This window comes from Sphaeramia orbicularis, chromosome 4, assembly GCF_902148855.1.
Source record: "Sphaeramia orbicularis chromosome 4, fSphaOr1.1, whole genome shotgun sequence".
Taxonomy (NCBI): Eukaryota; Metazoa; Chordata; class Actinopteri; order Kurtiformes; family Apogonidae; genus Sphaeramia; species Sphaeramia orbicularis.
The window spans coordinates 5,805,293-5,832,066 of record NC_043960.1 but is presented as its reverse complement, the minus strand read 5'-3'; the positions used below and the strand labels follow the sequence as shown (position 1 = coordinate 5,832,066).

Sequence of the window (26,774 nt, the reverse complement as noted above, 5' to 3'; positions counted from 1 at the left end):
ATATATCTATATCTATATCTATCTATATATATATATATATATATATATATATATATATATATATATATTTAGCAAAATTATTCTTTGTTTTAGTGTAAAGTCATGAAAATACTTACATTCACAAAGAGAAACATTTGGAGTTGTCATTATTTATATGTTATTATGATAGTTTTTTACTGGTCTGACCCACTTGAGATTGAATTGGTCTGAATGTGGAACTGGAACTAAAAGGATTATTACACTGGTCAACAACAAATTTATTGTTTAAGTTTTTTCAGCTGATTTAGGATAATTTGGTGTGCGGAATCCAAAAAATCACATTAATTTTGCTCAATCAGGTCAACTTTCTGAACTATGCTACATATTGGCTTTTTAACATTTTTGCTTACATTTATGGGCATTTTCACATCATATGATACAAAATTCTTTCATATTTCTTGCAATAAATGAGTTCTGAAGATTTTACTTTTGCCAAATTATGATTAATGTTTTTTTAATATTACAGGTGAATGAAATGGCTTCGACGAGAAGATCTTGCAAAAATAAGCCTGATGTATTCTGCTACATCTACGGTGAATACACCATTGTACCTAACAGGAATCCTGTTAGAAAATGATTTTTTTTCTCTTAAAACCCATTTTGGGTGAGAACTATAAAAAAAAAAAAAAAAAAATCAACTGATAAAGTCACAAAAATGTAATCAATTTTGTGAGAAGATCAAATTTTTCAGAATCAAATTAGCAAAAAAGCCTGACCTGATTGAGAAAAACAGATGTCATTTTTGGATTTGCGGTGCAAAATGGTCCTAATTCAGTTGAAAAAACCTAGAGAACTTGCAAAAAACATTTTTTTGTAACCCAGTGTTATCAGTGTAATTTTTGCATTTCACAAATTCATCTCAAGGGCTGGACTGGAGCCTTTGGTCGGCTGGATTTGGCCCCCGGGCCGCATGTTTGACACCTGTGCACTAGAAAATATTAAGTATAGTCAGCTCATTTGTGGATATAGTCGAATGTGTGAATAAATATAAGTTAAATGGATTTAAATGAATACGTTTTAGTTCTGATACATGTCTGCACGTGCCAGTCTAAAGCTGCTTTATGTTTACCCGCGTCAGCGAGCTCTGCGCGGCTTCACGCGGTCAACTGACGTCATTTTCACAGCCCCGCCCCTTCGCGCGGCTCATCTCAAGCGGAAACTTTCCGCGTCGCTCACCTCAGAAAGTTTGTAAGAGGCGCGCGGACAACATGGCCGACAGTCAGGAGCTCCTGGTGGTGGAAGTGCAGAAGTACAGGCACTGGGAGGACTGGTCACACTGGGAACACCGACACAGCCGTGGGGTCAGCAAGGCATGGAGGGAAACTGCAGCGACAGTCGGCAAAGAGGAGGAATGGGCAAAGAAAACTGGAAAAACATTCAGGACAGATATGAAAAGGCAAAAAAGACCAAAGGCAGAAGTGGAGACCCACGGATTCTGAAAGAGTTGAGCTGGTTCTGGAATTTTATTAAACACAGGGAAACAGACACAAACTTCCCTCCGGAGGAAGTAAGTTCATTGATAACTGTGAAAACAGAAAACGAACTGATTATTTTTCTTTTTTTTTTTTTTTTTTTTTTACTGTGATAGACGTGTGTTTGTGGCACACTGCCCCCTGCAGTTTGGGAATAGACGGCGCGCGGAGCCGCCCGCGAACTCTCGTGCCGGCTCCCCGCGTCTATTTTCCGCACGTCACGTTCGCGCGACACACAAACTATCCTCTGTGTTTTCAGTGTGAATGCAGTTCTGTTGTAGATGGACACACTACAGGGAGACCCAGAAAGGCCTGTCCGGAACTGGGCGTGGCTGACTGGTGGTGGGTGGGGCTCGGCCCTTGTGTTTCTGCATTCAACACCACTCACTTTAGGAGGGAACCACTGCGGCATCAATTTCCCTGGGATCTGACACAGGTGAGAGGATGAATTAAGTGACTTTAACTGACAAATACATGCAAACATAACTCTAATACAGTTGTTACCTAAAATATTTATAGTTTGTGCAAATTGTGATAGAAATAAGGAGCTAATGGCGACGTGGTTTGGACATTGAAAGTTAAGCTAACAACGTGCACGGAGTTTTCGGCTGCAGAGTTTTAGCAACGCGGAGAAAAAGGTCAGAAAAGACAAGAAAACACGGCAGAATGTATGGAAATATAGCGTCCAATTTAGATAGTGGCATGTGTATTCGATAGCCTTTGTGTTAGAAACAATATTTTTTTGTGTTTGTGTTTTTGTAGCAGCGTAATTGCGACGACCAGGTATGTTAGCTAGCTAATTAACTAGCTAGCCGCGAGGTTGCTAACTTGTAGTTGATTCTCTGCTAACTCTTATTTTGACCCAATCAAGTAGAAAATACGCATTTTACGGTTTCTAATACACTCACTATGGATGTAATTCAGCTCTTAAGTACATAACGAAAAAAATACAACTCTTCTGAACTTTGAAGGATTATACAGATTGCAATTCATAATTTCACTCCTCCCATTGAGTTAATATGATAAATATGCAGTTCTGTGTGAAGAACTGCATAAAAATTACTGCACTGATTCTGACCAAAAGTATTTTAGGGCCAATTCAAAGGAAGGTTAACATCTGGTCAAAAACATTAAATTATAATAACATCAAACTTATATTTTTGGGTAGATATTTACTTATATTTTCAGAAAAATGTATTTTTTCTGCTGTCACTGGGTTCATTTTATAAACTCTCATAAATAAATGAAATTTATTCCAAATACATTTATATTTCACAATTATATTTATGTCGTATTCTAAACACACTGTTTAAAATTAATAAAGGCATATATCTATGCAAAATACATTTAAATAAAGTGTTAATATTTTATGTTGTAAATATTGTAAAAAAAAAAAAAAAAATGTATGCGATATTGATAATTGAAATAAAAAATTATTCATTCGATATTTACTTTTGTTGTCGATCTGCGTAAACATCTGTGACGCTGCCATTTGTCAAAAACTCTTACTATTTAGGTTTGATCAAATATTTTTCCCTCTGCCTGTTTGGTTGTAAAATAGAGGGTTTAAGGTATACACTGAATACATTTGAGGATGAAAATGTCAGAGGAGCTTCACTTTTGTAAACTTTGTAATTTTTGCAAAAAATAGACCTTAATTGTTTGTCCATCTGTGACGCAGTATTTTTTGATATTTTTCATTTAAAAATATTTAAAACAAAATTTTGCCCTGTGAGTATGTTTAAGATGGCACTGAGACCTTTCCAAATATGTGTAATATTTGTCTTAAACTTGTCTGGTTCAAAAGTTATGAATCAAAATGTAGTGGGTGGTCCATCTGTGATGCCCTTGACCTCGCCCTTTAGGTGTAGGGATATATGTTAGAGAATGAGGTCAAGGAGAAACCCCTAAAATTACAGAACAGATCCTTTATTTGGGGGGATTTTTGTTTTATTACTCTAATCTTGATTATTTTGATAGCAGTGATATCATCAAATCTGTAGCAACAGCTGGTACATTTTTTCTTTTCCAAACTTCTGACCTTGTGAGAAATTAGGTTGAGATAAAGACAGCTGCACTTTCCCTTTCGGAGACCAGATCCTGTCCTTTTCATTCCAGTGGGAGAAGTGAATGTGATATTTACAGATTTTAGCTTACCAGCCGACAGGCCGTAGGCTTTTGTCGTCATGCGACGTCTGTCGTTGTCTGTTGTCCGTTGCAAAAATTTCAATCATCTCATTCTTCAAAACTACAATTCCAATTGACTTCAAACTTGGTATACAGCTTCTTTATGATTATGTCAGTAAAAGTTAATGAAATTGTTTGGATCCGGATCTGATTCTGGATTTGGTGTGACTTGAAAAATTTTCCCATTATAAGAGATAGGAAGTGGATCGATGCAATAACTCAGTAAATATATATATATATATATATATATATATATATATATATATATATATATATATATATATATATATGATATCCAGTGTAAATTTCTACAGTCTAGCCCTGATTGGGAGATGACCAAATCATAATGTCCACATGCTGATCAGGATCTTCTTCTGGATCCGGGAACTTATGGAAAATTTAACATGGGCTCTTATGGGGAAAACATTTCAATCGTCTTTTTCTCTGAAACTCCAGTTCTGATTAACTTCAAACTTGGTATACAGCTTCTGTATGATGATGTCAACACAAGGTATTGAAATTATTTCGATCCGGATCTGATTCTGGATTTGGTGCGACTTTGACAAATTTTCCCATTATAACAGATAGGAAGTGGATTGATCCAATAAATCAGTGAGTATCAATGACATCAAGTTGGAATTTGAATTTTTTACAGATCTGATTGGAATATGACCAAAACATGGGCTATTTCTGTAATATAATAAATACACAAAACTGGGTGATAATAAATGGCATCTGGATACATTTCCCAAAGCTTTTAATTTGGCTGGTAAGCTACAGGGCCATTGGGCCTATTTTTTTTTTTTAATTCTGTTTATTTTCCAGGTTTCAGAAGGCAAGATGAACAATGAAGAACTTTTGGCAAACCTGAAAAAGGACGTTCGCTCCTTGCTCGTTTCGTCAAAGATGGGCTTGGACCCTGATCAGCTCAGGCGGGACTACGTAGGCATGTTGGGACACCCCATGCCCCTGAAAAAGCTGGGCTTCAGAAACGTCTTGGACATGGTGACAGCGATGCCTGATGTGGTGTCCGTTAACTTCAGACCTGATAGAAGTATACTTTTGGAAGGTAATTGTTTTGAACTTTAGTAGCAGTTGTAAATCCGTTTACAAAAAAAGTCTAAGAATAACTAGGGGTTTAACAGTACAGAAAAACTTAGGTTCGGCACATTTTCGGTACAGAGGTCTTTGATTCAATACGTTTTTGATATGTTTTCGGAACAGTGAAGGAGACCAGTGAAAAGGGGTGGTGTACTGTGTAACTACATGTAGGACTCAGGACATTTCTACAAAATATTGTTCAGTCCTTTGTGCATTAACAGGCACCCCACACGTTATGTATTTTTGAATGTTCAATGTTCGTTTATCTGATTCAGATTCAGAAAACTTTATTCCATACGGGCAATTCATTTGCAGCTTACCACAGACATCAGCCCACATCCAAAGTGCAATGTGACAAACATAAATAAATCTGTGCACAAATGCAAGATCATTGAAAGCAAGTATGAATAAATGCATTTAAATAATCAACAATAAATAATCAATAAATACCAATGCAAACTAAAAGACCCTATTGGTTCTGCTAACATAAAAAAAAAAATCTCATAAAAAATGACTAAAATGGCTGCTGTCAGAGTTTGAAAGTGCAATAGCTGAAGGAATAAAAGATTTTGAATATCTGTTAGTTCTCCTCTGAGGTGCATGGTAATGCCGGCCTGAAGGCATCAAAACAAACTTCTTATGCAACACATGGTGAGGATCCCTGATGATGGCTAACACTGTAATTTACTGAGTGTTTTTGAACGCCTCACAGTATTTCCTGCAGTATAGTGAATGTGACCTCACAGTAACACCGCAGCAGAGGCACGGTGAAGGAAAAGAGGAGCCGGTTCACTTGATTTTACCACCTTGAGATAAAAAATAAAAACCTTTCTTCTATAAAGGAACCCGTGAACTCTTTTGGGTTTTTTTTTGTATTTTATTTTATTTAACCTTTATTTAACCAGGAAAAAGATCCCATTGAGATTAAGAACCTCTTTTCCAAAGGAGTCCTGGCCAAGAGACAGCATGAAACACAACACATAGTTACAACATACAGTTACATCATACATACGCTCTCTGAGTACTATTTTTTAGTTTATTTGTTTATTAGGGATGAACGATAATTGTTTATTGCAACCAATACGATAACCGATAACGTCCTGCTTCTCGTAACAAATACCGATTTTAAAACACCAATATTTCCCATTCTTCAAATTCTTTTATTCTTATTTCCAGTCAGTGTTAAACTCAGTTAACAGTCAAATATAGGTTTCTACAGAACCAAAAGCTTATGGGTGCTTCAAATGGACAATAAACCAAGGGTTTTCAGTTCCTTATTATTTATAGACGCATTCATAATTTTGTCATGATAGACTGCTGTTTTCAGACATTAAGTTACATTCAGCTTTTTCTCTGTAATGTGTCCCTATGGAGAGGAAAAGGCTTAACGTGGACAACATTCATAAAATTGGGGTTGTGATTTTTGCAGAGGTCAAAGTGGACGTGACTAGAGATGTCCACACGAACTTTGGTGTCACTCCAACTTTTTCTTGTGTATAACATGCTCTCATCGTCATCTCTGCCAGCTGTTGGTGATGAATCCACCAAAAATATCCAGGATCTGGTGTCCAAGCAGCGCGTATCAAAGACTGATAAGAAGTGGAGGGGGGGGAGGAGCATCTTCTCTCCACACTACAGTGGTTCGCCTCCTGTGGTTCTTCCCAGACGAAGTCATGCAACTTTAGTGGTCCCGGCCCAGCTGAGGACACAGCTTCGCATTCTGCTCTCACAGGTACAACGGCACTTTGAGGAAGGTTTAGTCACTAATTTTGGTGATATTTTTCTTTTTTTTTTTTTTTTTTTTTTTTTTTTGTAACAATTTCGTTTATTTCACATTTTTATCAGTATAATACAACCCAGTCTCCTCAGATTGAGGAGCAGGAACAGAAACAAAAGAACAGAAAACGAACAAAATGAAATGAACAGCCTGTGTTTGTGTCAGAATGTGTTTAGGTCCCTTAGTAGACATATTTGTCCTTGAATGTCAGCCATTATCCTCAGTTTTTTATTAAGGGATTGTCTTTCAGCTTCAATTTATATGTGAGATGTTCCATGACCAGTATATCACCTATGATTGAAAGCCATTGTTTGTAAGACGGAGCATCAGTCTTAAGCCAGTTCTTTGTTATGGCCTTCTTCGCGGCCACCCGGAAGATCTTGAGAAGATGGTAGATGGACTGCACTTACATTGCACATTTTCGACACCTTCATGGTGCCCAAAGCACTTTACGAAGCCTCACATTCACCCATTCACACAGACTCCTACATCAGTAGGTGGTTTGGTATCTGTCTCCTTTATGCACGGTTTCTTCCAAATGTCTGAGGTGGAGAACAAGACAAGAATTTGGGGTTGCATATCCCAACACAGCTGAGTGAACTTTCCCCCATAAGGGTTGAATTTAGAGCTGCACAATATATCGTTGGAGCGTTGTCATCGCAATGTACTGTATGTGTGTGCAATAGTCACATCGCAGGTGCTGCGTTGTAGGAGGCAAATGAGCTCAACGTGTTCTCATCTAATTTCAAGGGTATGTGACGCACACTGCTCGAAGCAATCCACCAATCACAATTGTTCTTACTCAGTTTGGAGTGAGTCACTGGTAACAGCATTTAAAAATGAGCAACAAACAGGGGTGTAAGAAAATATTGGTATCACAATATATTGCGATATTTCACTTCACGATACTGTATCGATATTAAAAAGTACTGTATCAATATTTTTAGGTATTTATTTAAATGCAGACATGGCGGAGGTTCATTTTTGGTTTTGGTTTTCCAAGCTCTTTTATTTCTATATTCATATGGGTATTTTGTTCTGTTGTTTGTATACTACAAAAGTAGTATTGTGATATTGCTGGTCATACATTTAGTTTTTTGAAATTGATGATGCTGTTTTGTTAAATAATGGATAATTCAAGCATCCTAAAAGCACTTTTTACTGTCTGAAAGAGGTTTTTTTATTGGGAATGCACAAAAATAATGTTCAAATAGAATACGAACATTTAAGCAGGATCTTAAACTGTATTGTCTGTACAACATTTATTTATTTATATGTGTATGTTTTTTGCTCTGGTAAAGCTGCATGTTAAAACTTAATTTATCCAAATGCTGCACTATAAGTTTTTCCAGGAAATAATATTTTAAAAAAAGAAACAAAACAAAAAATATTGCCTTGTTAACAGTATCGTGATATATCGTGACATATTGTATTGTGCTCCAAGTAATGTGATTTGAATTGTATTACCAGATTCTTGCCAATACACACCCCTAGCACCAAACAAGAGAAAATCACTATAAATGAAGACTTGGTGCAAAAAAGAAAAGCAACGTCATTTATCTGGAATTATTTCAGCTACAAGAAGGATGATATTGAAACACGTGTTCTGTGTTGACAGTGCCTTACACCTGCTCATTTCCAGCGAGAGGAAACACAACTAATTTGACCATTTACGTCTGCGCCACACAGCTATTATATCCTCCTGAATATTTTTTGATATCGCAATATATATCGCAGGGTTAAAAAAAATCACAATGTCAGTTTTTTCCAATATCGTGCAGCCCCAGTTGAACATTTTTGCATTTCCAAAACGTATGTGTGATCTGAATCCGTGTTTATAAAGTGTCCAACATGGCTGTTGAGTATTCATTTGTTTACTTTTTAAATCTTGGTGATATTTTTAGTGAAATATTCAATATATAAGGCAGGACTTGGTAATATTTGGCCTCCTGCCTTTCCACATTTGTACATTAGCTGTGAAGAGGAATTCTGATGTTTATTCTCTTCATACACATGGTCATATGTTGCTTTCTGTTCCATACACCAATACAGAAGTGGGTTAAAAGGCTTTTGCTTACTTTGCACTTGCAGACTGGAAACTGACTGAGTTCATTTCTTTGAGCGCTTTTAACCCGTGAGACATTATTCCAGGTAAATGTGCTGATGGGAATAGCCGTCTGTTTCAGGTTCATTAAAGCTGCTGTGAGTATGTGCTTGTGTTTCTTTTCTTCAGTGGTTTTGTTTACTGTGTGTTTTAGGGTCAAAACAGTTGGAATAACAGAAAAAGGCAAAGAGGAATTGAAGTTTGACAAGTTTGGACTAAATAAGGCACTAGAATGTGCATCAGTAAGAGATTTAGGATGTTGAACATGAACTGTGAACTGGAACACACTGAGCAACAACTAGGATTTGAATTTGGGCCCAGTAGTTTTTCTTTTGGGGTTCTTCTTTTCTAAATCAGTCCAGCTGCGTTTTGGCTCCTGGTTAAACTCCAAAAAGCAGTTACATGGTCAAAACCTGGTAAAAACAGTAAAAAAACAAAAAAGAAAGGAAAATCACAACAACACTGCAAACCGTAAAAACAAAAAACGACAAGGAAAACGGTGTTTTAAAAAAAAAAAGCCCAAACCATCTATTTTTATAGTGAGTCGGTCTCAGTCACTGCTCTGTTTTTTACCCCTCCTTCCACAGGTGATGGGGGGTGCACTGAGCATGCTCAGATGTCTATGGAAAGAACAAGGTCTATTTTACCAGCACATTTGGAAAGTTTTCCTTTTGAAATTTTATGAATATTTAGAATAAATCATACATTCAGAACATGTCAGGAGTTAAAGGGTTATGTCCAAACAATTCTTGAAGCCAACTCCATAACTTGTACTTGTTTTTCTTAAAATACTTGTAAGCTGTTTCAAATGTGTCTGTTTCTTGTGTTTTAGCTGTGTAATGTTCTGTTTGTATTTGCTGCTGCCTATCTTGGCCAGGACTCTTTTATAAAAGAAGTTCTTAATCTCAATGGGAGTCATTTTCCGGGTTAAATAAAGTTTAATAAGTAGATACAAGTGTCTGGCGACACGGTGGTGCAGTGGTTAGCACTCGTGCCTCACAGCAAGAAGGTCCTGGGTTCGATTCCAACACCAGTCGACGCGGGGTGGGACCTTTGTGTGGAGTTTGCATGTTCTCCCCGTGTCTGCGTGGGTTCTCTCCGGGTACTCCGGCTTCCTCCCACCATCCAAAGACATGCACTAATAGGTTAACTGGTTATTCTAAATTGCCCATAGGTGTGAATGTGAGAGTGATTGTTTGTCTCTATATGTTCAGCACTGCGATGAACTGGCGACTTGTCCAGGGTGTACCCCGCCTTCGCCCCCATGTAGCTGGGATAGGCTCCAAGCGACCCCTGTGACCCTAGTGAGGATAAAGCGGGTTCAGAAAATGAATGAATGAAAGTAGATATAATTAATGCGTGTCCGTTTGAATAATTTTTAAACAAATCTTGCCGTACCGTTGTCGTCTGTCCCCAGGGTCCGATCAGGCTGTCTCAGCTGGAGTCCTGCTTCCAGAACTGCTTTGGCCACCCGCTGCGTGTTGGGAACTATGGTTTCTACTCCATTGGAGAGATGCTGCAGGCGGCACCAGACCTGGTCCTTATCCATCAGAGCAGGCTGGGTTCGGTCGTCAGTCTCAGAGAGCAGATGCTGCCCAGGCAGCTGCTATCATCCATCAAACCGATGACTGGACAGACAAACCCACAGGGGCCCAGACCTGATAAGACCACCTCGAAAGAACCAAACGACAAAAAACTGGCTCAACCGCAACCTCCAGGTGTGGAATTATAGAAGAGGGTTTATGAAGGCACATAGATCATTTACAAACGTCCAACAAATTAGTTTAAAAATCATTATCACTGCCTTTTGATTATGTATCGTTAACCTCATAGCATAATTAGTAAAGGTGAAAGTTATTTCTGTAGCACATTTAAAACAATACAAAGTTGTAGATACAACTACAAGATAAACTAAAACTGATCAAAACAGATACACAATAATGGATAAATGGCATCTAAAAAGACAACCGGAAGATAAAACAAATATAAGTCACACTCTTGTATTAAAGTCAGTGCAAATAGGTGTATTTTTAAACGAGATACAAGTTATACTTTTTGGCCAAATTGTGATATCTGGATAAAAATAAGGCAGCTTAAGAGAGTAAAGTTATGCAGATATCACAATTTGGCCAAAAATATGATGGATATGGCAGTTATGTTACGAAACTAATGATATATACTATAAATGTAGTTAAACTAACATACACTATATAGACAAAAGTATGTGGACATGATGAATTCAGGTGTTTCTTTTTTCAACAGGAGTTTGGACAGCAAAACAATACAAATAACTACAAATAACTTAAAAATGTCAAAGAAGAAAAATCTCCCTTTAAACTTTAAGGAAATACTGATGTTTATAAACTGTATCACAGGTGTCAAACATGCGGCCCGGGGGCCAGATCTGGCCCACCAAAGGGTTCAGTCCGGCCCCTGGGATGAATTTGTGAAAAACAAAAATGACACTGAAGATATTAATAATCATTTTAGGTCAATTCAATCTAAAGTGGATCAGACTAGTAGAATATAATTAGAAGCACTCGGAGAGCGCAGACCTCTGCCAAGGCAGATCAGTGCCCCCCCCCGATCACTACCAAAATGTAATCATTTCTTCTTTGTGCCAGTATCAACATTTCCTGAAATTTTCATCCAAATCCATCATAACTTTTTGCGTTATCTTGCACACAAACACACGGACAGACAAACCAACGCCGACAAAAACATAACCTCCTTGACATAGGTAATAACCTATTAATAATGAAAACTGTACATTTTTCTCAGTTTTAGTGTAAAAAAAAAAAAAAGTAAAATTACACAAAAATGTTTACATTTACAGACTAGCCTTTTTATTAAAAAAATGTGACTAACCTGAAATCTCTTAAGAGAAGTATGTGGAATTTTAATGATATTATGTCTGTTATTTATTGTTTTGTGTATTTGTAGATCCACTGTGATCTCTAAGTTGTGATTCACATGTGTAAATGATAAACTAAGGTGTAATATTGTTAACATTGCACTAGGGCTGCACGATTTTGGAAAAAAAAAAAAAATCCCGATTTTTTTCCTCTAAAAACTCGATTTTCGATTTCGATTTTTGGGTATAACTAGAAAAGGCAACAGCAGTCAACATGTCGTTTTCGTGAGCAGCCCACAATGCAAGCCACTGCTCTGACCTCAAAGCTGTGATGGGATCACGTGATGAACCTACAGTTTTGTTTTGTTTTTTCTCTTCATTAAATCTTTGAAATGAAGTAGAGTACACAAACAATGTATACAACAAGAAAATAACATAAGTTTGTCAGGGGGAATACACTATAAGAAAATGTCCAAATCAGAGCAAATACTGATAGTTGTTACAACCTTTTTGTTTCCACATTTATCTAACAGCTTTAAATAAATTTCAACATCTTACAAAACATAAATAATATTTGGTTTTGTGTTACAGAACTTACATTAGTGAATGAAAAATTTAGCAAGTAAGAGGACTAAATTAATTATTTAAAAAAAAAAAAAAAAGTTTTTTTTTTCTTTCTTTTCTGGGTATCTGGCCCACAGAAGTGATACCAGTGTCAGTCAGTGACAGGCATCAGTCGTGCGTGTGTGCGTGGACCAGGTTAATATGAGTGTTCCCCATGCGGTTCTATTTAAATTGGGGGATCCGTGCGTGGAATAGACCGACCCAGGACACACTGGAGGGATTCTATCCCTGGAGCTGGTGCATGTGTGTGGGCACAGGGCTGTCTGGGCTCCTCTGCTGAGGCTGATGACCCCGAGACCCGGACCCGGTTCGGAAGAAGACAGTACGGATCCGGGACAACGGAAGATGAGTGATCCGCTTGCAGTTGTATTTCAATTGCGGGATCCGTGCGTGAAGCCACGGCTTATATTGGTGTAAGTACTGCGGGTTCATGAACAGATTTAACGTCCGGTCATTACACGGACTTCTGTGAAAGACCGCTGTCACAGGAAGAGCCTACGGTAGCCCGCGGGCACGCGGAGGCGCACGGCCCGGAGGCATGAGAGAGATGAAATCGATTTTACGATTTCCCTTTTTTAAAAATTGTCCTAATTAAAAAATCCGATTTCGATTTAAAATCGATTAATCGTGCAGCCCTACATTGCACTTATTTTACTGACCAGTCCCCCCAGGAATTCACGATGTTGCAATCGCAACTATTAATGCAAATTCAACGAGTCACTGCAAATTCTGCGCGGTGCTGCAATTTTGTCCAGTCACCGTGAATTTTCCGCAAATTTGACTAATCACCTTAGCCCCCTTTCACCCACCCCTGTCTATGTGACATGTACGTCATCAGGTTCACTTCCTTGTTAACGGTTGAGAAGATGAAGACGTGCGATTCAAAACACTCACATTTACCAACAAATATCACTGCCAAAGTTGGTGCAAGTCAATTTCCAGATGTGTTACACAAAAGCGGAAGTATACTGTTCTGCACTGCCTGCAATGTTGTGGTGGAACACGAACGTAAGTCGCCACTCCACAGACACTTTTCAACTGCAAAACATGCAAGAGAATGGCTGAAACTGGAAGAGGAAAGACGAGACAAGTCCCAGTGACAGAGGCTGTTGGATCCAGAACAATAGCAGGAGCTGAAAGGGTCAAGGTTAGCGCAGATATACTCTGTAAGGCAATAGAAGAGAAGAAGAAAGAACCTGTGGACGCATGCTTTACTTTGTGTGTGTGTGTGTGTGTGTGTGTGTGTGTGTGTGTGAGAGAGGGAGTGTAAGCGCAAGTCTGTGTGTGGAGTTAAAAAACGAGCTCACAAATGAAAATAGTCGTTAAACTTGGTGTTAATATTAATGTTTACTCTTATGTGTTACATAGAAAGCAACACAAGTTTGGCTGGCCTGGGTGCCTGTCTCTCTGTGTGTGTATGCGTGTCTCTGTGCATGCATGTCAGCCTGTGTGTGCAGGTAACCCATCTAATCCTAACCCTAAATATACCACTATATCATTAAGGAAGCGAAAGTCATGTATTGTGTTGTATAAATGTGAGATGGGGATGGGATTTAATAAGTTTTCTTCTCCCCACTCGTTTTTGAGCAGTACATATTGAATTTATTTTATTACTAGTGTACATGACAATTGTTTTGTCTTGATCATCTTTATTAATGTATTTGCTCTGATATTAGTTCCTTGTACACAAAAAATGTTTACATTTTTCTTCTGCTCAAAACAAATAAATGAATGAATGGAAAAAAAAGCCTGTTTTGTTCAAAATCATTGCTTCCTGGTGCATTTTAAGGCTAAAAACTCAGAAAAGACTTCTAGGTAATTTGCAAATGCCCGTGTTCCTGTGACTTTAATAAAAGAAGCATCTAATCATCGCAACTTTCACCGCAGTTTTTTTGAAAAGCTGCCACAAAATCAGGCATTTTAGGCCGCAGCAATCCAAAAAAAATCCTGGAGGGACTGACATGAATTTTGAGGTTCATATTTGTTTACATTATGTCAGAGTAGAATTCGTAAATGAAAAACATTTTCATTACGGAATTTTACTTTTTTCACTCAAAAGTTATTATCCTACAATGTTTATTATTTTACTGGTCTGGCCTACTTTATATCATATTAGGCTGTATGTGGCCCCTGAACTAAAATGAGTCTGACACCCCTAAACTATATGGAGACAAGTATTGGGACACATTATGGCTACGGCTGTAAGATGTCCTGTTCATGCTGATTTGGGATAGAAACACTAATATTCAACTAATATGTCAACAATATTATGACATTAGTCATTATTATTTTGTATCCCAGACCCCTGTTAGAAAACACCTGAATTCAACGTGTCCCAGTACTTTTGTCCATATAGTATATAATTTTCAGTCAGTGTTTATCATGTTGTTTTTGGCTTTTGTGCCAGTTTTGAAAAACTCTTGTGTCTTCTGCTCCAGTCCAAGTCCCAGTGAAGCACAGTCCTCCCCGTCAACCCACTACCGACAGATGTTTGGAGTCAATTCATAAAGAGCCAACAGCCGCCAAATGCAACCCAGAGATATGTGAGAAGAAGCAGGAAGCAGAGCCAGAGGCCTGTCAGGAGGGTCAGCTCTTCCACAGACGAGTCCTTAAGGTTTGTGCACAAGCCCAAACACAGACTTACTATCATGAAATGCAAAAACCAGACTACTGCACAGAACAGTTATAGGTGTATGTTCAGTGTTTAATTATTTCTTTTTTTTTTAGCAACTTTATATATCATTTTTCCATAACATTGACATCATTAAGGCATTTCTTACTAAATTCGGGAACTTGCCCCCCCCTCCCCCATCCAGGTGGCATCCCCACAAATACATCCACGTAAACACACACGTATCAAATGGGCAAACAGAACACCAAAAAAAAAAAAGAAATATACACAAGTACAAAATATAAACAAAAAAAAAAAAAAAAAAGTCAAACCAATCTGTGTTGATCATTCTGGTCATACCACCAACATTCTGGACCTCTGGCATAAGAAAAAAAATCCCAGCAGTCAGAGTATAGCCATTGAAAAGACAAGGATGGCAGTCAAAGAGTGAGAAAGAAAGAAAAATAAATACATTCAATGAAAACAAAAAGTCAGGCAAAAGGCAGGCTCTTGATATGAGTTATGAACTGTAACCAGGTTCAAGTTATTTTCCTTTTTAATAACACAGTGTCATCTAGTATTTAGGAAACGAGAGGATTCCCCCCTCTCCCTGATTACACACCTGAATCTCTTCCCTCACAGTGAACAATTTCGAAGTGTACTCCACCATAAACTATTTATTTACAAACAAAGCAGGTAGGTCACTCGGGTATTTCTGGAAATTCATCGCGACGTGCATTGTGGGAAACGGAGCTCCACGCAGCCGCATTATGGCCGCAGTGGCAGCAAACACGGAAACACCTTCATTGCCTTTTGCTACTGGGTCAAAACACAGTAATGTCCCGTCAGAAAGCGAACTTTAATTGATCGCCATTCCAACATTTATTTCAACATAAAGTAGCTCCTTGTTTTGGATAATCCCTTATGGTCCAACTAAAGCAAAAAGGAATTTAAAAGTAAAAATGTGGGTCATTTAGCAACACTAATCTGTCAAATTGTTTCTAAAATGTCCCGTCAAAGAGATTTCGAAAACCGTGTTTTGACCCTACTGCAGCTTACAGTCTGGGCTCGTAACAAGTAGCCGAAGTTGTTACGAATACATTAATTGGTAAAATACAAAATATGACCAGAATGTTTACACAAAATCATTAATTATCCCGGACCATGCCAGAAACGTGACTCACCACAGTGCATTCGTCACAGCTCTGTGTGTGTTCAAACGCAACCTGCAGATTCTAACCCTGTGCACCACTTCTGCCATAATTTAACAATGTCTATTCTACTCTGTTACATATGGTGGAGTACACTTTAACATTGTTCACTGTGAGGGAAGAGATTCAGGTGCATAGTCATGGAAAGACTGACGGATTCGTGATACTTAGGTTATGACTCTGGTTTTACAGATTTGATGAAAAAGTGGTTACTGCAGCTTTAACAGAAAATATAACTTTATGTAACAACTAAGTGTTTTGATAACAGGGGCTGGTTAATTACAGGGGTGTAACGATATGAAAATTTCATATCATGGTTATTGTGACCAAAATTATCATGGTGATCATTATTATCGTGGTATTGTTGAAATGTGCTCAAAATGTTCAAAAAGTACTTATACACAACATGGAATAATTTAACCAAGTTATATTTTGAAAAAAAACCCCCAAAAACGGATAAAATAGGCATAATGCACTTTCTGTTGGCAGAAACATTCAAATATTAACACGTAAACATCAAACATACACATGTGCATTAAAGATGACACCTTATAGCCATTGTTTGACTATTTTCCATATCAAGTTTGAGTTGTTTTAGTTTCTTTTTCATAGATAGGTAGATAGTAAGTCTCTCTCTCTGTCTTTCAAAGTGTGGTAATCAAACACTTATCATGATAATTAGAATTTAAACGGTAATACTGTGGTGTACAGGATATAGAGGTTCTCTCACCCAGAGGAAGTTGTGGCTTGTGGGGCGAGTCTTAGCCCCCACAGGGAGTGTTGGATGTTAGTTTCCATTTTGTTCTGGTGGCGGGAGAGAATAAAGTTGGCTCGCTAGCAACTGGCTGGTTTTCTCATTTTTCCTCGCCACAATACTGTCGGGAATTTTACCGCGGTTTATCGTTATACCTGTAATCATTACATCCCTAGTTGATTATAATAATAAATGGTTCTTTATTATTACACATTATGAACAATGGAATAGTTGAGTCTAAGTCGAGTTAACTTTCAGCTGGAGGAGGAGCTTCGCCAACAAATCCAGCAGAACGGAGTAGCTGGAATCATCAGTCAGGAGCTGAAAGATAAACTACAGAAGGTGAGAGTTGCTGTTGGTTTTACAGCAGATGTCTGAGTGAATGTTAGAGTTGAAAACATCTTTCAGGGCTTGTAATAAATGCTTGGATGCTCCTGATACTTTGCAGGTTGTAAGTCAGTTCAGAGGGGGGTTATCTGTGCATGACCTTCCTGCTGTGTACAAGGTGAGTTAAAAATAACTCCAGATACTATTTTGCCAAACGTGGGTTGAATCTCTCATATTGTGTCATTTTCTGCTTTCCAGAATCAGTTTGGTGAAGATCTGCCCCTCCAGGAGATGGGCTTCGTCAGCGTCACCGAACTGGTCGGTGCCATGACCGACATCTTCCATCTGAAGCGAACAGGGACTGAAGACGGACACCAGTGGGTCATCACAGACATAAAAGATGAAGATGACGCCCAGTCAGGTGTGACAGCACTGAAAGACACTGACAAACTCTGACAAATGGCAAGATGATTTCTCACATCTGTAAAAGAGTGAACACTCATATAAGACAGCAAAACACAAAGAAACCCAACAAAACATGACACAAATACATGGAAAGACAACAAAGCACACAGAAACATAACAAAACACAAAGAAATGCAACAAAACACTCAAAGGCAGAACAAGACACAACAAAAATATATGGAAAAACAACAAAACACAGCATCAAAACACACAAACACAAGAAAAGCAAATGCAACAAAAACAGACACAACACAAATACATGGAAACACAACAAAACACACAAAAACAGAACAAAACATAGAGAAACAGTAAAACACAACAAAAATACATAGAAACATAACACATTGAAATTAAACACAATATGTTTATGTTTATGCATTTGGCAGACGCTTTTTTCCAAAGCGACTTACAGGGGAAAACCAATTAAATTACTCAATCAGTCAAATTTTATTTATATAATGCCAGATCACAAAAAAAGTTATCTCATGACACTTTATGTATAGAGTTGGTCAAAACCAGACTCGAAGCCAATTTACAGAAACCCAACAGAATCCTCCAGGAGCAATAATATAACAACAACATAACAAAAACACTAAGAAACACAGCAAAATACTACATAAACACAAAGAAATGCAACAAAATACACAAAGGCAGAACAAAACACAACAAAAATACACAAACACATTAAAATACAACAAAAAACTACAAAAATACACAGAAACACAATAAAATACAACAAAAACACAACAAAAATACACAAACGCAACAAAACACAAAGAAATGCAACAAAACACACGAAGGCCGAATAAAACACTACAAAATCACAAATTTACACAATAAAATACACAACAAAAATACACAGAAACCCCGCCAAACCCCGCATCCTGTGTCTGTGTTGCAGATCCATCTCAGGGGTTCAGGGTTTCAGCCGATGGTGTGAAGCTGCCGTTTCCCAGTCATTACTTTGACGGTGGAGAATCTCCCTGGGAAGAAAAACTGGAAGGAAATGAAGATGAAGTCAGAGAAGATGAGGAGTTTAACACAACTGTGACTTCCACAACTCCAGAAGTAAAAACCAGCATGTGTTTCATTCTAATATTTGACCAAAACTAATCCTTGAGGACAGTCTTAAGCTGTCTTCAACTGTTGGAACTGAAAATGTATTGGAACATATGTTTATAGGCCAACATACTGGATAATGTGTCGGTCTGCAGCAAGGTTTTTTATCAGCGAATTTCCTACAGTTTATGTGTTGGTGCAGTGTAACATGGTCCCAGATGAAACTACTGGTCGGACTCATTTCAAATTTTATATGCATCTTCCTTGGGGGATGGTCTACAAACTTTGGTCACGGTTTTGAGTAATTTAGATTTTTGAACTTTTGCAGAATTTTTTAATTTTTACAAATATAGCTTCACTTATAATGGTCCATATTTGGATGGTTTATAACATGTAAATGGTTACAGATATCAGTATAGTTACTATTGATCATTGATAGGAAGTCATATATGGACTTTCATTTGGGTCCATGACCTTTGACCTTGAGTGATCTTGAAGGGTCAAACTCAAGGCCATCAATGTCTACATTTCAACAATGTTTTTCTCTGAAACTACTGGTCAGATTAATTTAAGACATGTTATGTAACTCCCTTTGGGCAATGTCTACAAAAGTAGTTCACAGTTTTGAGAAATTTAGATTTTTGAACTTTTGGCGAATTTTTGAAAATTTGCCTTTACTTGTAATGGTCCATATTTTGATAGTTTATGATAGATGGTTACAGATATCAATATAGTTCCTATTGATCACTGATAGATGTCATATATGGACTTTGATTGAATTAGTTGAGTTCTCCTCCAGTGAAAGTCCCGCCCACTCTATTGTTAGACTGATCTGCATCCAGACAACAGGACTGGAACACAGAGACAGAACCTGACAACCTCACACATTCAACTGGAGGTCGATTTTTGATAGAACATGACGCTGAGATACAGGGACAATGGAACTATTTTTTGTCATTTCATTGCTAGAGCAGAACTGGAAAACTGTTCAGTATTTTTCTTGTACACCTCTCGAAATATCTTCAGCAAACAGGCAAAGACATGAAGCTAACCTCACTAAACAGTACACTGTTTGTTTGTTTGGGCCTGGGTGGGGTAGGGCATGCTCTGATGACTTTTGTCCACATGTGCCTTCAGATTTCAGAGACCTACCCCACCATTCAGATACAAAGCAGCACCGCTGTGCCCCCCGATGCTCTGCGGAGTACACGTCTAAAACCCCCAACACGGCACCGCATCCCAGAGTTGATAGATGTTCTGGTGGAAGGGGTGGAGTCACCCGGACAGTTCTACATTCGCTTCAGCTTCAGCGACGAAGCACAAGCCATGGAGAACATGATGATTGAGATGAGGTGATGGGAAAGACTAGTAGCAACTTATATTATTGTTTTTATTTGTTTATTTATTTATTTATATTTAACAAACCAAAAAAAATCATTTGTATTGTTTGTGTCTGCCTGATGCAGCCACACTTTTTTTTTTTTTTTTTAAACCCGCCACCACCGCCCCTCTTTGGGGGACAACTTTATTTTTTTAATTGCAGCTTGTGCTTAACAAGTGACCAGTATCAATTTCAAGTTTCCACACCTTTTTTAAACCCAAAAATATTTTTCCACAAGTATTTCATGATAATATTTGAGATTTCCACTACTGTATTTAACTTACAGTCCTTCAATGCACAGTCGACAGAAACCTTCCATTTCCAGTGCTCAGATGCTTCCTTTAAAGGTGCGGGAGACTTCAGTGACCAATTTTTCATCAAGTCTGTAAAACCTCAGTCATATCCTCAGTATCACAAATCTGTAAGTCTTTCTGTGATTACTCACCTGAATCTCTTGCATTATGGTGAACAGTTTCTTAGTGTCATCCACCATCAACAAACCGTGTGTTTACAAACAGAGCCGGGAGGTAACTTGGGCATCTTCGGAATTTTGTCGCGATGTGCATTATGGGAAAGGGAGGTTCACACAGCCACCTGACAGCGGCAGTGGCAGCGCAACCATATGATGATATATGAATGAAATAAACACGACGCAGAAACGGCTGGAGGAATCTGCATAGACGGAAGGGAGCTCCTACCGTTTCCACGTAGTGTTCTAGCTGCCGCTGTCAGGCAGCTGCGTGAGCCTTCGCTTCCCACAATGCACATCGCAACGAAATTCTGAAGATGCTGGAGTTACCGCCCAGCTCTGTAAACTCATGGTTTGTTTATGGTGGATGGCATGAAGAAATTGTTCACGAGATTCTGGTGAGTAATCACAGAAAGACTTACAGGTTCATGATACTTAGGCTGTGACTGAGGTTTTACAGATTTGATGAAAAATTGGTCATGAAAGTCTCCCGCACCTTTAAACATCTCTCCATTCCTTATTTTTTCCTTCTAGGAGATGCTACACCTGCCCTGAGGTTTCTGAGCGCTACCGCCTCCCTCAGCGCTTTATCAGACGGGGTCAGGTCTGCTGCGCGTCACCTCGGGGAATATGGTTCTACCGGGTTGTGATCCATGAGATCATCAGCCCCAGTGAGGTTCAGGTTTACTATGTGGACTTCGGTGATATCAGTGTGGTACCAACCAGCAACCTCACGTTCCTCAAGTAGGAGAATCATCCAAGCAATTAAATAATATGAGCACCAACACCCAACAATTCAGTGGCTGTGTTCTCTACTGTTCATGTTCTCTACTGTTCATGTTCTCTATTGTTCATGTTCTCTACTGTTCATGTTCTTTATTGTTCATGTTGTCTACTGTTCATATTCTCTGTTGTTCATATTCTCTACTGTTCATATTCTCTGCAGGTGTTGTTATTCAGTTCTACCAGCACAAGCAGTTCCGGCATCACTGGCTGAAATTCAACCCACCTCAGTGAGTCAGTTTTTGTGTTCTATTTTAGACACTATTACTTTACTCTCTCTTCTTTTTTAATTTATTATTAACAGTATGTGTAGCTTTATTCATTATGTGTAAGATATTAATGTTATGTATATTATTACTGTTTACTAAATGTATTATTTTTTACAGATCACTTTTCCTAAGAGCCATACGTAGTGATAGTTTCCTCTATTATATAGTTGCACTATATGGACAAAAGTATGTGGACACGTTGAATTGAGGTGTTTATTTTCTAACAGGGGTCTGGGATACAAAACAGTAATGACTAATGTCAGAATACTGTATAGTTTTATATTGGGATAAATTCTTGAATTTCCCTCGGGATTAATAAAGTATCTATCTATCTATCTATCTATCTATCTATCTATCTTACTTCCTTACTTCCTTCCTTCCTTCCTCACTTCCTTACTTACTTAGTTTGGTTTAAATTATCTTTGCTTCCAAAAAACCTCAGAGATGGTTTTTACTTAATTTCCCTCAACATTGATTTTTTTTTTTTATCCATGACTCTGATTTTAAACGTTCTACCTCTAAATTTCTAAAATATTTTTCATGCTCTAACTGTAAATAATAATTTTCTACCATAAGTAGCCATCTACTTTCTTCACATCTCACTGAGGAACAAAAATCTCACACTAAATTTTAAGGAAATATTGATGTTTATAAACAATATGGACAAAAATATTGGGACACATGTCTACAGCTGTATGATGTTCTGTTCATGAGGATTTGAGATAAAAATACACTCACTGTGCCATTGTTTTCTGCTCTTAATCTCTACTTGCAGCTACTTGCATTCTTTACTTCGTGTACACAGATCTGTTCGTAGCTGTTAAACTGCAGATGCTGTGCCTCTGTGCGTTTTTACCATCCCTCATCGTACCATTAACAGTGTTGTGACTGTTCATCTCTCTCAGGGCAGCTGGAGCGCTGAGGCCACTGCTTCCTTCCAGAGTCTGTGCTCTGATCGCACCCTAGTGGGCGTCCTGGACCGTTACATTGGAGATGTTCTGCAGCTCTACCTGTGCGACACACACACTGAGGACGACGTGTACATCCACACTGTCCTCCTAAACCAAGGTCACGGGATGGCCTGCAGCCCCTCGGCCAGTGCAGTAAGACTCACAAATACAAAGTCATTTCTACCACGTCCATGTCTGGCAGCTACTGTTCAGGGGAAGTTCTTTTTGTGTTCAGCTCTGTGTGCAGATCAGTCCAGTGAGTCTGTACCTGGGGAAGGGGATGATTGACCTTCCTGAGGTGGAGGAAGAGGCCCCTCCCTGCCCCAAACAAGCTGACACACTGAACCAGTCCATGTTGACGACAATAAAGGCAGGCCTCACACACACTGGAATGTCAATACACTATATGGACAAAAGTATATGGACACGTTTAATTCAGGTGTGTTTTCTAACAAGGGTCTGGGATACAAAACAATAATGACTGATGTCAGAGTTTGTCATAGTTTTATATTGGGATAAATATTATTGTATAGGTTAGTTTGGTTTAAATTATCTTTGCTTCCAAAATGCCTCAGAGATGGTTTTTATTTAATTTCTCTCAACATTGATTTTTTTTTTTTAATCCATGACTATGATTTTGAGTAGAAGTAAGTGCAATTTCACCCATATTCTGCCTGTTACTAAATGTTTTGTGTATTTATAGATCCATGACTATGATTTTAAATGTTCTACCTCTAAATTTCTTAAATATTTTTCCTGCTCTGACTGTAAATAATAATTTTCTACCACAACTAACCATCTACTTTTTTCACATCTCACTCAGGAAGAAATATCTCCCATTAAACTTTAAGGAAATGTTGATGTTTATAAAATACAGTTGCGGAAAAAATTATTAAACCATCAAAAGTCATCAAAAACAATGGTTATGCAGTCAAGTACTAACTCCTGTGTTTATCATATGACTAAAACAGACAGAAAAGAAAACATGGAATGTCTAAAAGCACTGTTTTTGTCAGTACTGTACCATAGATATTGATGGAAGAACTGAAGTGATTTTGGTTATTATCAAGAAAACATGGAAAATGGAAAGATAGAAACTAAACTATTATGAGCTATTTTTGTTGGTATCATTATATTTGTCCAAACAAATGTACCTTTAGTTGGACCAGGCATTAAAATGAACAAGAAATTGAACAAAACAAGGGGTGGTCTAATAATTTTTTCCGCAACTGTATATTGACAAAAATATTGGGACACATCATGACTATAGCTGTAAGATGTCCTGATTTGAGTGAGTTGTTTCTCAATTTAAACCAAACTAACCAATGCAATATTTATCCCAATATAAAACTATATTATAACATTTGTCATTATTGTTTTGTATCTCAGACCCCTGTTAGAAAAGAATTATCTGAATCCAACGTGTCCACATACTTTTGTCCGTATAGTGTTTCTTAAATGTTTTCATGTAGTAACACATAATAGTTGTTTATTGGATGTGAGTTGTGGATTTTCAGTTTTTCTTATCTGAGTCTCTCTTCTGTCTCTCCCTCACTTCTTTGTCACTCAGTCTTTTACTGTTCTGCTGTAACCAAGCTTTTATTCTCGGCTGTACATGGCTCTTATCTCACTGGCCATACTGTCGGTGCTCCAGGCCCTCAGCGGCGACTAGCACCCTCAATACAGACACACAACCGCAGTCAGTTCATGCACATCAGACGCACATACTTCATGTTCCAGAGGTGGGGGGGGGTTGGAGTTCAGTGTCATTCAACACATCGTCACACTGTTGGAAGGTCATCGTAAATAAAATGTCAGCCAATCAGTGAGGTGGTTAACGGCTATTGAATTACAGATGGTTTCTTTCTTATGTTAACGACTGAAGCGACGTTAAATCGAACATGAAGTGAACGACATTTTACACTTTTATTGCCCGACTCTTGTCAGAAGCAGCTTTGTTGTGTTGTTATTGTTAAATCTGTTTGCATTGTTTAGGCAAATACCCTGACAGTATTGCGATTACAGATTGCGAGTTGTGATTCTCGCTTTTAATTTTCACTGGAAAAAATGTAAAAATGATGATGCTGTGACTTTGACTCCAATCTGTAACAAACAAAAACGTTCCCTAGCATCTGGAGAATAGGATTTATAGAGCAGGGCATCTCTGCGGCTCATTTATAAAAGTCTGATATGACACATTTGACCTTTAGTAAAACGTTGCACCTCATTTTATTTGGATATTTCTCTTGGCTGTGTTATAATTCTGAAAATATTTTGATTAGTCATTCAGCCCAACCTTACTACCCTAATGGCTCACCTTTATTTCAGTGTTTTCTTTTTTACTTTTCAGGTAGATGTCAATAACTTTGGGGAAACAGGCTGCCTCCTGCTCATAAATCTGTTTCAGTAAATCGATGTCAAAGTTGACACATTTTTTATGCTTAAAGGGCTTATTTGTACTATTGATTTTTTTTTTTTTATAAAACAACCAAAAATCAACAGCAGCGGAAGTTATGTATTAGATAACATCCACAGCTAACAAAACAAACACAAAAAACATTATGTATCCACGGACTGTATCAGTCACCGAATTAAGAGTAAAGTTTCACTGTTTTGACACATCTGTATTATGGTATCAACAAGTTTTCTTCTTCAAACTAAAAGTCAGTCAGTATAACTGTCTTATAATCTTCACATGCTGCATCAGTTACATTATAGCTCTGTTAGCTTAGCTTTGTTTTTTATTATGATTATTACAGTAATCATAATAATAAAGAATTATTAAAATGCATTTTAAAAAGTCAGCCAAATGTACACAATGTAATTGTATTATAAAGCAAAATTAATTTCACAAGAAAAGAAGGTTTAAACTTGATAATTAGTTGTTACACATCTGTTTTTTTTGTTTTAATATAACTGAAAACTGCAAAGCAAAATATATATTTAAAAAAAAAGTTTAAACTAAAAAAGCGCTACATTGACAGAATATCTCACAATTTGTTTTAGTACGAGGATATTTTTTGGTTTGCTGTTAAATAATTTTGTTGATTTTTCTTCAGTTTGTTGAGTTTTGCACTCTTAACTAAGTAATCTCAGTTGTAATTTTTTAGACAGAAAACGTCCACATCAAAATCACAAATCACTTCTGTTTTGGATCAACAAATGACAACTTAGCAAAGATAAAAACATCCCATAATAACTTTATACCTTCATGAGCCTCATAATCAAACTCACATGTGGAGAAGAAACACTGACATGTCTGTATCAAACTCCATTCTTTTCATTTACAGCTGAGTCCAGTGGAGAAAACAACCGCTGCTATTTTTATCACTTAATTTCTTTGACTCTAAAAGGTGTTTCTAAATACTTTTAAACTTTTTATTCTCCACTCTACCTTGGCGTTAATTTTCATCTCCAGCGTCTCCCTCCTCCCTCTAGTGGTCATATATTCACAGTGATGCGTCAACACAGTAGATGTAAACACATTCCTCTGTAATACAATACACTAACATCTAAATTCTAAACACTCTAATGATACTTTTCACCTTTCTGAAGACAGAAGCACAATATGTTTGTTCCTGAAAGATGATTCTGAAGGAAGTCTCTTTTTTTTTTTTTTTTTTGGTGTCTCAGGATGAAGAAGTGCTTCCTGGCCTGGAGTACATCGGGGACGGTGACGTCAACTCCCACGTTCAGGTATCACCAGCGGACACTGAGCTTATCTAACCCTTAAACCCCACCTCTTTGCTTTTGCTTTTAACACCATGTAGATTGTTGATTTTATGTGCGCAGATATTTTATTGGGGGTGGACAGTCTATTTATTTATTTATGATGTTTTATTGTGTTTTTATCTTAGTATTTTATTTTCTTATTATGTTTTTATTGTGTTTATTTGACTGTACAGCTCTTTAGAAACCTTTGTGTTTATTTAAAGGTGGGGTAGATGTTTTCCTGGAGCCTTTTTTTACTATATTGCTTAAAATCCCCTTCACACCCTGATTGCAACCAATTAATTAAATGCTCTAACACAAAAATAAACAATTTTAGTCACCTGTGGAACGGACAAGACTGAAAAAACACCATCCAATCATTTTAACCGGCCCATCAAAATGATTGAGCACAAAGAGCAAGGTCTCCTCTTCCAACCAATCTATCGCTGGGGCACTTTTTCATTAGAAAAAGCTCAAACTTGGAAAACTCCTCTTTCAAATGGTCACTGACTCATTCCATGACGATGCTTGAGAACTGAAGCAATGCCTCATGAAATCGGTTCATTCTTTTTGAATAACCCTGCACTGGGGAGGACACTTGATGCTGTGCAGCGCTCGTGAGCCCT

General features: G+C 37.7%; 1 protein-coding gene across 1 annotated transcript in view; it reads left to right on the top strand.

The window, feature by feature from the left end:
- The first annotated feature begins 4,533 nt into the window (after positions 1–4,533).
- Positions 4,534–26,774, top strand: part of tdrd5 (tudor domain containing 5) — a 34,447-nt gene continuing 12,206 nt past the window's right edge. The window contains exons 1-14 of the mRNA XM_030132696.1: positions 4,534–4,767; positions 6,326–6,531; positions 10,098–10,398; positions 14,597–14,772; positions 16,993–17,076; positions 17,183–17,239; positions 17,320–17,482; positions 18,428–18,594; positions 19,723–19,937; positions 20,970–21,179; positions 21,382–21,448; positions 22,393–22,590; positions 22,673–22,807; positions 26,071–26,133. Of these exons, the coding sequence (XP_029988556.1) occupies positions 4,539–4,767; positions 6,326–6,531; positions 10,098–10,398; positions 14,597–14,772; positions 16,993–17,076; positions 17,183–17,239; positions 17,320–17,482; positions 18,428–18,594; positions 19,723–19,937; positions 20,970–21,179; positions 21,382–21,448; positions 22,393–22,590; positions 22,673–22,807; positions 26,071–26,133 (2,271 nt within the window). The 5' untranslated portion in view covers positions 4,534–4,538. The remainder of the gene's footprint in view (positions 4,768–6,325; positions 6,532–10,097; positions 10,399–14,596; positions 14,773–16,992; positions 17,077–17,182; positions 17,240–17,319; positions 17,483–18,427; positions 18,595–19,722; positions 19,938–20,969; positions 21,180–21,381; positions 21,449–22,392; positions 22,591–22,672; positions 22,808–26,070; positions 26,134–26,774) is intronic.